Genomic DNA, 17,714 nt, shown 5'->3' with positions numbered 1-17,714 from the left:
GATGACACTGGTAAACAGGTTTCTGTACTGTCTGTACAGCCCTCCTCTGAGACACAGAGCGAGGAGACAGGAATGGAGTCATCTTAATGTGCATTAGTCAGGACCTATCATATGAAGACGTGGTTGAAAACAGGTGAAGTGCTCCTTGTATACCTTTAGAATAGGAGCAGGCGGGTTGCGTTCCTTCCACCCTCTCCCTGTGGTCTTTCCCAGGCCAGACATAAACGTGTTTTGATTTCCACTCAGGCAACAGTGAGGGCAGCCTCGTCCAGGTCCGGGTCCTTGCCGTAGTCCCCGCCGCTGGACGAGCGGCTGCAGAGGTCGGCCACGCCCGACTCGTGGTCGCTGCAGGTGGAGAGGTCGTCGGGGTCGTGACCCTTGACGGGCGCGGACGACCCCAGGGGCAGGGTCAGAAGAACCGCGTCCTCGGCCAGAGGCGGCTTACGATTGGTCCGTCCGGAAGTGAAGGAGGTGTTGCTGTGGTTCTGTGCCGGGCTGGTGATTGGATGTGTAATATGGGAAGTGGGCGGGTCCGGCCCGCAGTATCTTAGATGTGATTGGCTAATCTTCCTCCTCGGAACCTCCACCTTCGGCCACGTGATTGGTTCCCCGGTCAGGGCTGCTATCCTCTGCAGTTAAGGAAGGAAGGAAGGATGGATGTTAGAACTCAATTAATTCCCAGGAAAAAAATATTTAATTGTGTTGATGTGAATAACATGCTGCAATTTGTGTATTTGTGTGTAGAAATTCTCTGTATGTCGCTGTTGGGGTGAACATTATCGTTTATCGTGATGAAAAAAAAAACACTCACAATAATCGTATCGTGGAGATTTAAGTTTATCGTGAAATTATCCTCCGTCATGCACTGGGATCAATTCACCTTTTATTTGCCAATATAAACCCTCTATAATTGGTCAATAACGTACTTGAATGTACTTCAATAACGTATTTTTTTCACTCTCCAACAAATGTCTTTGCCAAAAAATAGCCGATCTATAAGCTTGTAGATCTGCAATGTGTAATGTATTCCGCCCCAGGATAATGGAAGTTGGGGATATTTTGCGATATTCAAAAACCATTATCCTGGGGCAGATTATTTGCTAAAAAAAATAGCAGACCTACAAGCTCACAACACGTCTCGGCGTGTTGAGAGATTGTAGATAGGCTATTTTTTGGCAAAAACATTTGATAGAGAGTGGGGGAAAAAAAGACTGTATCAATTACGTATATCATAAGTACCTTTTACAAATTATAGAGGGTTTAAGTGGTACAGGATATGCAGCTCGGCAAATAAAAGGTGAATTGATCCCAGTGCATGACGGAGGACGATATCACGATAAATGTAATCTCCATGATACGATTATCTTGAGTGTTTTTTAAACGATAAATGATAATATTTCTTATCGTCCCATCCCTGTGTGTTGTATGTATGGTTCAAAGTGTAGAGGGTGGTGTTGATATGAGGGGTGGAGTCATGTATTTAGTACAGGGACGTGCAGAGAATGTTAGTCAGGGGCTGACATTTCTAAAAGGGCCTTTTGGTGGAAATATCGAAAAATAGCTGACCTCACAACGTGTCGCAGCGCGACGCGTTGTGAGCTTGGAGGTCTGCTATTTTTGCTGCTTAATACCACACTGAACTAAGCATAATTAAGTGAATACTGGTGTGGCGTAATGGCATGGATTTCTACACAGAGAGGGCAGTTCTTTCAACATAAGACGCTGCATTCAAGTTCAGAAGAGTTTAGACAAGGCAATTCTCTTGAATGCAGACTTCAGGTATGGCATGGAAAGAGGGCATTTGCATTTCTTTCACCATAGTAAAAACTACATTCATGGTCTGGAGAGGGCACTTTTTACAGACGGATAAAAGGGAAGGGGCTCAAGCCCCCTCTGGTGTCTATGTGTGCATGTGCCTGATTTAGTGTGTGGATATGAGGGGTGGAGTCATGTATTCAGTGTGTTGCATGTATGCCTTGTAGTCTGGCGGCCGGGGGGTGGTGGTGGTGGGCGGTTCCTCCGGGCGGTACCTCCTGGTGATTGGTCAGCTCCTCCTCCAGCTGCTTGGACTCCTCCCTCACGGCCGACAGGCTGTCCACGGTGGACTGGCGGGGCGGAGGGGGCCGGGGGGGCTTCTCCGTGTGGTTGTAGAGACCCTTCCACAACCTGGGAGGGGAGGGGAGGGGAAATTCAAAAGACTATGACGAAACCAAATAACAATTTTACAATTTAGGCATTTAGCAGATGGTCTTAATCCAGAGCGATTTACAATACGTAAGGTAATACATCAATACAATAAGCAAGGTAATACACCAGTAAGACACCAAAGGCTGCTTTGAAGGCCACAGTGATGTTACTAGGTTTTCAATGTAATGGGTCCCGGGACCCACAGGTGGTCAATGTGGTCATTGACCACCTGTGGGTCCCGGGACCCATTACATTGAAAAGTTACATGAAGATAGTTAACATTTGTTTTTAGGTTTTTTAGAACTTTGATTATATTGTGTTTTTTTCTAGATAGATATCCATTTGCACTTGTTATATTGCTGTTGATGTACTGACATATTATCTTGTGATGTTTTGTATCTGCTTATTGTAAGTCGCTTTGGATTAAAAGCGTCTGCTAAATGCCTAAACTGTAAACTGTAAACTGTCATTCAAATGGGTCCCAGAAAAGTTTTATGAGTCCTCAATACAATGTTTTCGAGCGCTGTGAGCTTGTAGATCGGCTATTTTCAAAATGTTTGCCTATTTCTTATATTTATTTTACAATTTGGCTAATGTTTGAACTTAGAACTACTAAAACTACTAAAACATGTGCCCCTAATGAATTCGGGCGTGCAAAATGGCGTCGGACGTCGGTGGAATCAAAACATTGACGTTTCTATCGCCTGTTTAAGACTTTCTATGTGGATTTTATTTGTGTTAACGTAGGGTAAAGTAGGATGCTTTCACCCATGAACAATGGTGGTGTCTATGGAATTTTAAAATGTTTTTCTTTTACTGCGACCCGGTAAATTATTTTAACATGGACTCCAATGGAGGCGCATCCCCGGGACCCCAGGACCATGACATGAAGGAGTCCCTGGGCGACTTGAATGAGTTTTTGATGCGGGATGCGCACGTAATGACATCACTGGGCCAGCATCAGTGTTTTGTATTCTGTGCGGGCACATAATATTTTTTTTGTATTTGTCGCATTCCTAAGACAAAAAGTTCATTATAGTAAATTTACCCCAGTTGATTCCAGATGGGGACCCAAATGCATTTGGAATCAATGGGGGTAAAAACCCAAAAAATATTATTGAACTCAAGTGTCCATTGTGTGAGTAATCAATAGAAAAAAAGTCATTTTGGGGTGAACTACTCCTTTAAACTTTGCTGTCAAAATCAACACTGATAGGAATGGGGCTCACATACTGTGTTGGCATATATATATGTTAGTGGCATTTCTGACAGTGTAAATCAGGGGTGGGCAACTTTGATGATGGAGAGGGCCACTATAATATTTTCAGAGGGCCACATTGCATACAGTCAAAAATAGCAAATCTACAAGCTCAAACCGCGTCACAGTGCAAGGCGTTTTGAGCTTGTAAATCTGCTATTTTTGCTTTTACGAATCCTGAATTATTTTCATCTATTTTTGAATTGGAATCCCGAAAAATAACATTTCCTTAATTTCAAATGCATTTGTAAATTCATGATAACTTCATAAACTTAAATAAAAACACATTGCACGTAAAAAAAAAGACTACTACTAGTTCATTACGCTACTAATATAGACTGAAGTAATTAAACGGGTCATGTTTGCGTTTTCTTTAATTATAACAGCTGAAATCAATAACATATCAGTATTCAGATATTAACCTGTGGGCCGCATTAAGTGAAGGTGGGGGCCGCATGTGGCCCCCGGGCCACCAGTTGCCCATGTATGGTGTAAATGGACAACTTCACCCATTTTCAATGTTCCTCTTCGTATACTTGGTCCTCACTAATGCTCATGGTAATATGGTACCATATTTGTCTAGCTTGACCATCTCTCAGAGGAGGGCTGTGGACAGTTCAGAGACCCGCCTACCAGTGACATCATCGATGGGGAATCCAAGAAACGGCAGGCTTTCTATTCGTAGAAAGTTAACATGCTATTGACATTGTTCTCGAGTTAATAAAAGTCTAAATGATACATTTGAAATATTGTTTAAAAAAAAAGAGGACTCACAATGATGTTAATGGTAGGCTCGTTTCTGAAGTGTCCAAAGCCTACCAGTGCAGAGACACAGACCGAGTACAACTTTTGTTTTAACATTTTATCATGAGCATTAGTTCTCTCCGTGAGCGCAGCTGCAGGAGCAGAGCAGAGCGTACGCCGGCGCACATGCACACATTGATTGATTGCTTTGATAACATTTTTCTCAAAAATATTTTTTTTTATAGATTATATATCGTCACTGTCTGGCCAAAACCTCTCAACTCCATTTTTGAGGTTTTAGATTTTTTGGCATAAATCAGGGCTATTGAACACCCTTTACAGCTGAGTGTTGGTTAAAATAATATTGAACCAATGGAAAGTAGTAAAAAGTGCTTGGGCGCCAAAACCTCCCAACTCCACACTTTCTGCCAAACCAGCTAACTCCACCCGATTGGCCCTCTCTTTTTTCATAAATATGTGCTATTGAACACCCTTTACGTCTGTGAGTCGGTTAAAATAATATTGAACCAATGAAAAGTAGTAAAAAGCCCTTCGGTTAAAACCTCCTAACTCCACTTGAGCTCATTTTCCCAAAAATGAACATATTGGAGTTAGGAGGTTTCGGCCAGACAGCAGAGATATATAAGATATACAGATTCCGACCCGGCCCCGAGTGATTATGATAAAACACTGACCGAAACCCGTACGTGTCTCTCGGGTAATTTCGGAATCGGGGGCCCTGTGAAGAGCTCTCTTTAGTGCATTAACTCACTTGAAGCAGTAGGGGGAGGTGTTGGGTCTGAGCACGCCCTGTGTCTGGCTCTGCTCAGCCTTGTACAGAGGGTTGGTGTACTGTGGCCTGTCCTTCCACAGCTGGCTCCACACCGAGTGAGTCCGCTCATGAAGCCTACGCACACACACACACAAGCACACACACACACACACACACACACACACACACACACACACACACACACACACACACACACACACACACACACACACACACACACACACACACACACACACACACACACACACACACACACACACACACACTTTCTGGTTAACCACTTTAAACCCTGTTCAAGGGGGTCCTCAGCAACAACGGTTAATACAGCATGCTATACAGTACGCATAGGAAAGGCACAGGACAGTACAGTTCAGATACAAGGTCTACTAATAGGATTTAAACCACAAGAAAGCACAATGGCTTGTTTACATTGGGGTCCTTTTGTACTCAATTCATAAATAAATTAATAAATGATTAAGTGCCGCGTTGCAAGCTTGTTAATCTGCTATTTTTGAAAATCTTGAAAATGTGTGCAAATCTTTGAATATTTTGACCCGATTCTATAGGTGTATTCTAAATACTTCCTGAAAAAACCTATGTTTCTATGTCAGTGGTTCTCAAAATGTTTCATGCCAAGGACCCCCAAAATTACATGTATTTGACCATGGACCCCCCCATCGCAAAATATTGTATCAGGGACCCCCCAGAAGCAAAGATTTGAGTTACAAATGTTTGCTTTTGTAAAAGAAAATGCAGATCTACAAGCTCGCAATCTGCTATTTTTCAATAGTTAAAGCATTCAATAATTCTAGGCCTAAATAGCTTAATGTTTATTATACAACAGGTAGTCGGGCTCTCAATGTAAAACAGGCTCTCCAACCGTGCATATAACGAGCACTACTGCACTGTCTCTCATCAAGTAAAGAAATCAGCTGCGTTGGTCACGAAAGACAGCAAGCGCTCCTCTCTCACCACACTATGCTAGGCAGCCTAGGCTAGCGGTTTTCATGTGACATTCAGGGACATAGTAGCTAAATGTGGCATTAAAAAATTACAAATTCCTATCGAATATCTTAATTACAATGAAATAAAGTTGACGTGTTTTTTTTTAAGGGCAACAGTTGTATAATCGCAATATTACACTCGAGGGTCTGCATTAACACGGTTATCCTGCACTCCAGCCCTTCCTACAGAACTCGCCTGTCGGCTCGTTCCTGCGAAAAGGCTGTCGTGCAGGATAACCGCGTTAATGCACACCCTCTCGTGTAATATTGCTTAAGCATCACGGAACGTGCAGCCGTCTTCCCTACGCTACCTCATGTCGAGCCTCTCCTTCTGGCTGTTGCCCAGGAAGGTTCCGTATTGGCAGGAGTAGACGTGTGTGTGTACGGCGACCAGGAAGCGCTCGTTGAACTGGAAGGCACAGGGGAACTGCTCCGACAGCTGCCACACGCACTCCAGGAACTGGTCCATGACCGGGGACACCTCCTTGGGGTCGCCGTCCAGGTGGGCATACCTGCAAGGGGAGGAGCAGCCCAGGGCATTGGCTCACTAAAGGATATCTGTCGCATATCACCGCTGTCGGGCAGAAACCTCTTATCTCTATATTTTAATCTTTTCTTATCTTTTTGTCTGTTTTCGTATATCAGTGTTAATTTTGTCAGCTAATTTTTATTTAGTCTTAGTCTTTTGAATAACACACCATTTATGCCCCGTTTTCATTGAGCAAAACTTCTGGAAATTTCTTCAAAAATGACGGCAATTTTGAAATTCACGCCATGTGAAAACGGCCCCTTATTTTGTGTTCCGGGACCGGGAGTTTTGGGGTCCTAAATTTGACGGCAAAATACCTAGTAATTTTTGCTGAAATTACCGTGACAATACAAATTTCCCTTCTGTGAAAAAGCATACCGTTATTTTTGACGTTTTTTTAAGGAGCCAATGATAACAGTTAAAGCATTGTGTTTGGGATTGAAAACGATCTGAATGTGAATGGGATATACAGTAGAAATAAAATACAGCTTCACCTTGCATTAGGGATATAATTATTTAGGCTATAGAGTAAGAGTAGAGTCGCATTGTGACCATGGCTGGCTGCCTGCAAAAGTGCAATGATTTCTCAACGGTAGCTCCTTTTGGAACCTCTTCCAGCGAGCGAGTGCGAGTCCACAGCTAATCTAAAGCCCACAGCCACAGGTGCAACACGTTGCATTATTTGAACGGACCTTATGTGTTGTTGTTGCTGAGTATGAAGAATATTTTTGTTTAGTTAAATCCATTTGTAGTGTTCAGAGTGAGAGAGAGAGAGAGAGGCACCGATGCCACCGCAGTAAACGCACCGAACTGGGGAGACAGGAGAGTGTTTTTCTTTTTTTTTTTTCTTTCTTTTTTTTTAGGTCTTTCAGTCCAAGTGTTGCCATGTCTGCTAATTATAAGCGACTCTGGGCTTCATTTCCGTAAAGTTGCTTGTATATGATAGTTGCTGGTTTTGTTTTATTTGTTGTGAGCTTGTAGATCGGTAATTTTCAATTAGCTGATGTGGCGATGCGTGTAGTTTTAAAGTGCTCGTGTGGCTTAGATAATATCACTTTTTGGGGATTATTTTCGTACACCTGGTTGCTTAGTTCTCTCGCAAAGTCTGGCAACACAGACTTTTATACCGCGACAACGGTTTAGTGAAAATGAGGTATTTTATGGCTATGCCAGCATTTTTGCTTATGTGAAAACACCCAAAAAACAAAACTCCCGGCAAGTTGAAAATCATTATGCTAATTATTTTGCAGGAAAAATTATGGAACTGTAGTGAAAACATGCCTTTAGTCTTAGTTCTGTCTTAAGGTCTTTGCAGACTGCAGCGTTTTTCGGGCAGAAAGGAGTGAATTTCGGAGCGCGTAAATAAGAAAATCAACCTCAAGTCATGTCAATCCCGTTTGCACACTGCCGCCCGTTTCATATTTATTTTCGGACCAGTGTTGATTTTTTCCGATTTTCGCAACTGTCACCATTGAGTCCCTTGCTCTCTCTCTTCTCTCTCTCTCCTTGGCCTGAAAAATGCTTTCGAGGATTTCGGATCTCCAAAACAACAAAAAAACGCAGTGCAGTGTGCAACCAGCTTTAGTCTTCTGAAATTGTTTAGTCTAGTCTTAGTCAACTAAATATCAAAATATTTTAGATTAGTCTTAGTCTTCTAGTCTTTGTATTTTAGGCTAAGTCTTTTGGGCTAAATGTCACCACATAACTCTGAACAAGTCATTGTCTTCTACTGCCTGTTACTTGGTCAAACTAAACCATACATAATCAGCAGTTGCCATGGAAACCTGCGATTTTAGCTTGTTTTGAAGGGCTGGCAAAAAAGTTATCTGAGTAAATGTAATCTGAGTATGTCCTGTTTATTTTCGTGATAGTATTTTCTTTCACTCAGGACAGAATAATGTCTGGTTTTATAGCAAGGAAGCTGTATGTGCACTAGTACACATACTGTAAATGTCACTCCGCCAAGAGGGTGCTGCCATGTGTCTCAGCTGTGTGAAACCTCTGGGTTGCCTTACCGGTTTGATCTCTAAATGATTATCAGTTGCGTGCATCTGTAAAAAGCCAGTCCACACCAATGCAACCGGTTGCAACTCCGGTCTGGCCTTTACACGCCCCCACGTGCATTTGAAAAATAGTTTCAGACGGGGGTCCGTGGCCACGTACAGGCACGTGCACACAGACATCAAAGGGGGCTTGAGCCCATGCCTTTTTATCCGTCTGTAAAAAAGTGTCCTCTCCAGACCATGAATGCAGTTTTTACTATGATGAAAGAAAAGCAAATGCCCTCTTTCCATGCCATACCTGAAGGCAGCATTCAAGAGAATTGCAGCATCTTACGTTGAAAGAATTGGCCTCTCTTGTGTAGAAATCCATGCCATTACGCCCCATCTCCAGTATTGACAGTATTGATTATGTTTAGTTCAGTGTGGTATCAAGCACCAAAAGGCCCTTTTGGGAATTTCAGCCCCTGCCTCTCTAACATTCTCTGCACGTCCCTGGCCACGTACATATTGTATCTGTCGGGTGGAAACCTCATGCCGGTACATCCAAAACTGTAACTTTTCAGCATTCAAAAATAACACAAAAAAAGAGCTTGCAGTCATGCTACTTTTGATGCTTTTGTTTGACGCTGCAGTGTGATAAAGTAAGGCATCGATTTATGACAAAATACAAAAAGTTAAACTGAGATAAGAGGTTTTTGCCTGACAACAACGAAATCTATTTGGGGTCATGAGAATGTTTAACCCATTAAGCCCTGGAATTATTTTATGCTTCAACTATTGAAACTTTTTTGAAAAATCGGGAAAACCTTCACAAGCAAATCTTTGAATATATATTTTTCAAAGCAAACTTTTGCAACTCAAATCTCTGCTTCTGGGCGTCCCTGGAACAACATATTTTTAGATTGGGGAGTCCGCGGCCAAATACCTTGGGGTCTTTGACATGAAAACGTTTGAGAACTACTGATTTAGAACCCAATGGCCTACTGGTCCAGGCGCATACCACTTAGGCATTGCCACATAGGCATGGATGCCTGGTGTCGGCGCCGGTTTGATTCCCGATCCGGACGACCTTTGCTGTCTTTCCCCCCATTTCCTGTCAGTCTACTGTCCTATCAATAAAGGCACAAATTGATAAAAAAAAAGATATATACTGTATATACTGTATATAGAACCACTGATTTAGAAGAAGGATTTTTTAGAATTTAAAACATTCATAGAATCGTGTCAAAATATTCAAAGACTTGCACACATTTTCAAGACTTTTCAAAAATAGCAGATCTGCTATTTTTCAATAGTTAAAGCATACAATAAAGGTTAAAGTTATAGTGCTTAATAATGCATTCCAGGTAAGAAAGAACCACTGCACCAGAGTGACTGACCTGTGGGAGAACTTGTGTCCGAAGGAGACCCAGTCTCTCTCTATCAACAGCTGGACAACAGGGGGGGATGACGCAGACCAGAATAGACAGGAAGAGGAGAGGGAAGGCAGAAAGAGGCATGGTTATTAGAGATCTGATGAACTGCTTGTTACATTCTCACTCTGAGAGTTATAGCGCCAGAGTGACAATCTGTGAAGGTCAGCCTCGATCGAGAGATCAGACAGCGCGTGATATAGGGCATTAACGACTTGTGATTTTAGCAAGTCGACTCGACTCAGAAAAAAGTTGAGTTGAAGTCGACTTTATCGTTTGATGACGTCATCACATCACACACGACCCCCCAATTATTTGGGGGGGGGGGGGGTCCCCAGATGATTTAACTTAATGTGAAACATTGTTTTCTCACTCAACTGTAAACAAACCAACATAAAGTTTAAGTGTATAGAGGGTATCTGCACATTTCTAAAGTGCCAAAGTGTATAGAGGGTATCTGCACATTTCTAAAGTGCCAATTTAAGGACTTTTTAAAACCTCTGAAATGACAAATTAAACATTGTCCAAATTGTCAAATATATAGAGGCAGAAATTGTGAAAATAGCAGATCTACATGCTCACTACGCCTTTTTTTCAACTTCGACTTTAGACTTTCTCTGGTGGGAGCCGACTTCTGTAATGAAGTCAACTGAGTCAACTTGTCGACTTTTTCGTTAATGCCCTAGTGTGTTAGCGAACTACAGGAAGGAGCCTGTTGATGAAAAAACTGGGAAGAGATGAGATGAGGGACTTAGGCAAAAAGAAAAAATCTATGTACTGTACACTAAAGCAGTGTTCAGATTCTAGAACAGGGGTCTTCAACAGGGGTCCGGGACCCCTAGGGGGTCCTCAGAGTTACTACAGGGAGTCCTCCAAATCTGAAATGAGAAACTTTTTTCTCCTTTTTCATATTAACCACTTGAACCATAGTGTTCATATTCTGAGAACTTTAGCCGAAAATAGCAGATCTACAAGCTCACAACGCGCGAGGCGTTGTGAGCTTGTAGATCGGCTATTTTCAGCAAAGAGCTTTGGCGTAGAGGGGGAAAAAAAAAAGAGTACAGAGTGAAAATGTCAAGATTATTAAGTATTGACGGCTCAAGCTGTTAAATATCTGAAAACACACATTAACACGAATCCAACATACACTGATCGTGCTGTCAAATGATGAAACTATATGGAATCTATGAAAAGGTTGTGGGGGGTCCCTGCTTGATTTTTCTCTCAACTAAGGGGTCCTTGGCCTGAAAACATTGAAGACCCCTGCTCTAGAACATTGTCATTTTCAAAATGATGCACATGAACATTGATTGGTATCTCACAAAAAAACAATAACTGATTTCGGCAAAAGAGGCTAGCTGCAAGTGAGTGAGTCAGGGTTCCCACACATTTTTACCAATTCATTTCCAAAACTTTTCCAGAATATTTAACCCGATTTCCAGGACTATATAACAATAATTCAGCTCAATAACAGGTCGCTTACTCCTATGTGAAATGCCCAAAGACAGGTAGTGTATGCCAGTGATTCTCAACCTTTTCAGGCCGTGACCCACAAAAGAATCATGTTTCAACTGGGGACCCCCACCCTGACGAGCACTAAGAGTAGAGGAATTTTGTATAACACGGTTCCATTGTGAAAATAGCTGATCTACATGCTCACAACGCCTCGCAAGATCGGCTATTTTCACAATTTCTGCCTCTAATATTTGACAATTTGGCCAATGTTTAATTTGTCATTTCAGAGGTATTAACAAAATCAATAACCAAAGACAATGCATAGCTATTTCTTCCAGGACCTTCCAGGACCCTTGATCAATTCCAAAACTTTTCCAGTACTGGAAAAATATTTTTCTAATTTCAAAATATTTCCAGGAATTTCATGACCGTGGGAACCCTGGTGAGTAGAACCGTACCATGAGTCCTTTGATGGTTCTGTAGTAGGGGTCCAGCAGCACACTGGCTAGAGAGCAGGCCTGGGCCGTCCGGTCCCAACCGTCTGAACAGTGGACCAACACACTGATGCCCTCATCAGCCACCGCCTGGACACGCGCGCACACACACACACACACACACACACACACACACACACACACACACACACACACACACACACACACACACACACACACACACACACACACACACACACACACACACACACACACACACACACACACACACACACACACACACACACACATAAATGACATAAATGATATTGAGAATGAGATCCACTTTACAGTATGTTCTACTGCCCTTTGTATCGTGAGCTACGTGAAAGACTATTTAATACGTGTACAAAAATAGATTTTATGTGACGCAGAGCGACTTGGTTGGATTTTTGAACACAAGATAATTGCACTGGCAGAATGTTTTGAGAAAGCATGGGACAAAAGGACAAAATAAACATATGTGAGGTACTGTATATTTAGTTTTGTTTTGGCATTTCTTTTCTTTTCTGTTCTTCCTTTTTTTTTCCTTTTTATTATTGTTGTTGTGCAGTCTCCAGTAATTGAACGTGGTATTGTTTATTCATGTTTGGTGTATTATAATCCTGTAAAGGATGGGTCTTTTGAGAAGACACGGTGATAATTCATTCATTCATTCACTCACGCACACACGCACGCACGCACACACGCACGCATGCACGCACGCATGCACGCACGCACGCACGCACGCACACGCACACGCACATACACAGACAAGCTGCCAAGCTCCATAGCTTTTGTTGTTTTCAGGTAGAGAAAAAGAAAAGAAGAGAGGGGAAGGGTGCAGGGAGAGCATGGAGAAAAATATATCAAACAGTAAAGAGACCCACTTTGATGAGGGAGAGGTTCTGAGTGTGTATTTGGACTTCAGGCCCTGCAAAGACTCACATGAAAACAGTGTTTTTGCTGTCTGGTCCTCACCGTTTTAAAGCCAGGGCTTAGCTTTGGGATTAGACTAAACTTTAGGAGCTTGAGAACGACTGTAGTAGTTAGCCAGAGAAAATCAATATTATTGATGGCCCTCTATCAAGTATAGTAAGACGTGTGTGTGTGTGTGTGTGTGTGTGTGTGTGTGTGTGTGTGTGTGTGTGTGTGTGTGTGTGTGTGCGTACAGACCCTGGCTATAAAAACGCCGGCATCCACAATGGCTTTGATGTGTTTAAGCCATCCAGAGTTCTCCAGACCGTACAGGAAGTCAGTCATCGACGGAGTCCGCAGCTCGCCCACTGTATGGAGAGAGAGAGAGAGAGAGAGGGAGCAAGAGAGTGAGAGAGTAGGGTTACACACCAACCAGTTGATATGATGCGTGCGTGCACACATACTTAAGTGGCATTTCCATAAAGCCTCTTAATGCGCATTAGGCTTATTCGCCTAATTTTTTTAATGGAAACACTTCAAAATTCGAATAAACTTTTATTATCCGCAAAAACCTTTATCCGCTTGAAGGAGGTGGATTTTGAGGCTTTATCGAATAAACTAATTGCGCATTTGTGAATGGAAACGGGTCAGAAAATAAATGCGAATAAATTATGACGTTCTGGGTCCATATCGTCCTCCAACTTTGCCGCTTAACGTCCATTGTATAGCGTTAGCCCACAAAACAAACCGGTTGTTTGTTACACACGGAGTGACACGGACCTTGTGTAAATTCCTCTCGTTTTCACCTCTCGGAGTCAAGCCATCCGTGGCTAACCCTTCCTCATCACACGGCGTTGCGTGCCAAAAGTGGCCGATCTACAAGCTCACAGCAGCTTGCATCCGCGTCTCCGCGCCGCGCTGTGAGCTTGCAGATCGGCCAGACGGCCACCTTCCAGAGGACGCTGAAACTTGCAGGATGAGCGCAGATCGAGTCACAGCAGTCGTGCAGTGCTCACGTCTCGGTTCGGTCTGATAAAATCAGCCCGATCAACTCATGCGACCGTCGCTAATTTGAATGACACCCGCAAAATGGAAACATGCTAAATTCGCTTTGTCTTAATGCAAATTTCGGATAATTCGCTTCCTATTTTCGAATAAGCTTATGGAAACATGGCTTTAGTCTTCTTACCATCAATGATTTTCTGTTGACTGCTCCTCATCACGTGGATATTCTCAATGCCGATGAAGTGAAGTTTGATGTTGGTGTAGTGGTCTTCACTCTCATAGCCTTTACCTGCTGCCCGGTTAGCCATGGCGTTCAGCTACACACACACACACACAAACACACACACACACACACACACACACACACACTCACACACACACGCACACACACGCGCACACACACACACACAGAATTAGTCAATAACAGAAATGTGTGTGTATGTGCATCTCAGTGTGCAATAATATGCTCACGGTTTTCATTCGCTTTTGTGCGTTTATTTTGTACATTTCTGCATGCTCTCCTGTGCATGTAAAGCACACTTACTGAACGTTTCGACTGTTTGCACCTTGTGTCTGTGTTGTGTTGCATGTGTGAGTGTGCAGCCTAAACTGTACTGCACGTACGTACACAGTAAAATACTGTTAATGCACCCATTGTCACTACCTGTGTGTGTGTGTGTGTGTGTGTGTGTGTGTGTGTGTGTGTGTGTGTGTGTGTGTGTGTTACCTTGGGTCTTGTGTCCACCACATAGATGTAGTCACTCCCAGGGTTGGACTTCATCACTGCCTGCAGCATCTGTTCATCCTCCAGACAGCGGCCACTGAACCCTGACAGAGGCTGGCTGCACCGACACACTGCAGCCTGTCACGCACACACACACACACACACACACACACACACACACACACACATACACACACACACACACACACACACACACACACACACACACACACACACACACACACACACACACACACACACACACACACACACACACACACACACACACACACACACACACACACACACACTTGTGAGCTTGGAAGTCAGCTATTTTCGGTGCATGATACCACACTAAACTAAGCATAATCAAGTCAATACTGGACATGTGGCATAACAGCATGGATTTACACAGAGAGGGCAATTCTTTCAACATAAGACGCTGCATTCAAGTTCAGGAGAGTTTGGACAAGACTATTTCTCTTGAATGCTGCCTTAAGGTATGGCATGGAAAGAGGGCATTTGCAAGTGAGCGGGTGCAAATGGGCGTGATAATAAGCCGGTTGTATATGTTAAGATACTGTTTAAAACATGTTTATTTTCAGCTAGGGGTTGTGGCGATTTAATTCCATTCTTTTAAGGAAAGTTGCATACTTTAATCCACAACATACAGTAAACACGGCTGTGAATGGAGCACCTGCTGGTTAAAGGGTGTGTGTGTGTGTGTGTGTGTGTGTGTGTGTGTGTGTGTGTGTGTGTGTGTGTGTGTGTGTGTGTGTGTGAGTGTGTGTGTGTGCGCGTGTGTGTGTGTGTCTCACTGACCAGGGTGTCCTGGTGAAAGTAGGACAGAGCGGGGAAGCGTCCGCGGCTCCTGAACTTGGAGCTTCCTACGATGATGGCAGGTGTGGCTGACTTGGGGACAAACAACTCTGCTGCATACGTGTCACACACCTAGTACACAGAAAGAGAGCAGAGTGGTAGAGAGACAGAGAGAAGAGAGGAGGAGAGAGAGCAGACAGAGAGAGAGAGAGAGAGAGAGAGAGAGAGAGAGAGAGAGAGACAGTGGAGGGAGAGGAAATGAGAGAGCAGAATGGGGCTTTTAAGCCGTGACATATTTTGTAGTCAGACCTCCAAACAGATTTATTATCAATATCTGTCCCTCGCTATTTCAACAGATCCGAGACAAAAATAACGACTAAAGTATAATTCTACCACTTTCCTTTCAACAACAAAGAGAAGAAAAATTAGTAAATAGTAAAGATAGTAAAAAGATTCACGGGCGCTGGGGCCAAAAGATCTCCTCTGCCTACAAAATGATGTCAGACTTAACAGCCTCATTAGGGCTGTCACAATTATTACATAATCGTCTGATTGCGATTATTTGACATGATCACCATTATTTTTGATAATAGTCATAGTCGTTTCCATGTTGAAAAATGTTCAAAAAAAAAAAATATATATATATATATATATAGTGGAAATAGCAGATCTACAAGCTCACAACGCATCGGCTATTTCCACTATCAATGTTCTTTTTTAAGTATAAAGTTGTCAAACATGTCAGTAATTTCTTTGTATATTTAGGTTGTGTGTCATATCTACCATGTGCAACTTCAAAGCCTAAAAGCCAAACAGAAATGTGATTGTCAACAACAAAAACACAATTAAATCATTAATCGCAATTATTTGAGTGACAATTAATCATCATGTAAAATGTCATGATCGTGACAGCCCTACTCAGCAGTTGTATTCCTCTTCTCTAGCCCCATTTAGCTTTGCCTTTTTGAGCGGTGGTCACAACGCTCCTATACGTGGCCGTGTGTGTGGGTATGTCTGCGTGTCTGTCTGTCTGTCTGTCTGTAGCCTGCAGTAACCTTTTCTGACCACACATGTTAAGGGAGGGGCGCTGTTGTTCAGGCCAGGCCAGACCAGGCACACACACACACACACACACACACGCGCACACACACACACACACACACACACACACACACACACACACACACACACACACACACACACACACACACACACACACACACACACACACACACACACACACACACACACACACAGGGGGGAAGGGGGGGGAGGGAAGGGGGGGGGGGGGGGGGGGGGGGAGGGGAGAGGAGGGGGGAAACCACCGCTCAGTTCACACGGGTGTGATTTTTATTTCTTTTCTTTTTTCCTAGGGTTAAAGTGGTTAAATGACCACTCAGCATTCTGCTGTGTACAGACACTAGTAGCTGATAAGTAAGAGCCGGCAGGAGCCACAGAGACATGCTTTATCTTATCAGTGACCTTGTAAGTCCTGCGGCAGCACAGCACCAGCCATACCAGAAAAGCTTTCTTCCCGCGACTGACAGCACTGCACCAAGTTAAATTAAATATGAACAAACCGGACCACTACACAGATTGTCACGGTGTGGACGGGTGGGAGGCTAGCCGCCTAGACCAGTGGTTCTCAACCTATTTTGGGGAGTCGCCAGATCATTAACTTAATGTGAAACACTGTTTTCTCACTCAACAGTAAACAAACCACCAACATAAAGTTTAAGTGTATAGAAGGTATCTGCACATTTCTAAAGTGACAATTTAAAGGAGTAGTTCACCCCCAAAACGACATTTTTTCTATTGATTATTCACCCCATGGAGACTTGAGTTCAATAATATTTTTAATTATTTGTCACATTCCTAAGACAAAAATATTATTACAATACATTTACCCCCATTGGTTCCGGATGGGGACCCAAATGGATTCGGGTTCCCATCCGGAATCAATGGGGGTACATTCACTCTGATCAAATTTTTGTCTTAGGAATGCAGCAAAAAACAAAAAATATTATTGAACTCAAGTCTCCATGGGGTGAATAATCAATAGAAAAAAAGTCATTTTGGGGGTGAACTACTCCTTTAAGGACTTTTTAATAGCTCTAAAATGACAAATTAAACACAGGCCAAATTGTCAAATATTAGAGGCAAATTTTAAAATCTTCATGCTCACAACGCAAATAGAACCGTGTTATACAAAATGTTATGTCTCAACTCTTAGTGCTCGTAGGGTGCGGGATCCTCAGTTAAAATATGATTATTTTAGGGGTTGTGGCCTGAAGCGGTTGAGAACCACTGGCTTAGACTAGAGTCTGTGAGTTAACATCGCAAACTGCTGGACCAATCAGTGCCACGTTTCTTGAGCACCCTGCCAGTAG

At 43.0% G+C, this 17,714-nt stretch overlaps 1 protein-coding gene across 1 annotated transcript in view; it reads right to left on the bottom strand.

Annotated features, from left to right (window-relative positions):
* Positions 1-242: 242 nt before the first annotated feature.
* Positions 243-17,714, bottom strand: part of mtmr7b (myotubularin related protein 7b) — a gene marked incomplete at its 3' end in the record, with an annotated part of 35,034 nt that continues 17,562 nt past the window's right edge. The window contains exons 5-14 of the mRNA XM_080721951.1: positions 15,328-15,456; positions 14,509-14,643; positions 13,966-14,098; positions 13,035-13,144; positions 11,844-11,969; positions 9,898-9,947; positions 6,298-6,498; positions 4,962-5,096; positions 2,031-2,166; positions 243-629 (exon numbers count right to left, since the gene is read on the bottom strand). Of these exons, the coding sequence (XP_080578077.1) occupies positions 243-629; positions 2,031-2,166; positions 4,962-5,096; positions 6,298-6,498; positions 9,898-9,947; positions 11,844-11,969; positions 13,035-13,144; positions 13,966-14,098; positions 14,509-14,643; positions 15,328-15,456 (1,542 nt within the window). The remainder of the gene's footprint in view (positions 630-2,030; positions 2,167-4,961; positions 5,097-6,297; positions 6,499-9,897; positions 9,948-11,843; positions 11,970-13,034; positions 13,145-13,965; positions 14,099-14,508; positions 14,644-15,327; positions 15,457-17,714) is intronic.

Source organism: Nannobrachium achirus, assembly GCF_963921795.1.
Source record: "Nannobrachium achirus genome assembly, chromosome: 3".
NCBI classification, from domain to species: Eukaryota; Metazoa; Chordata; class Actinopteri; order Myctophiformes; family Myctophidae; genus Nannobrachium; species Nannobrachium achirus.
This window is presented reverse-complemented; position numbering and strand designations above follow the sequence as displayed.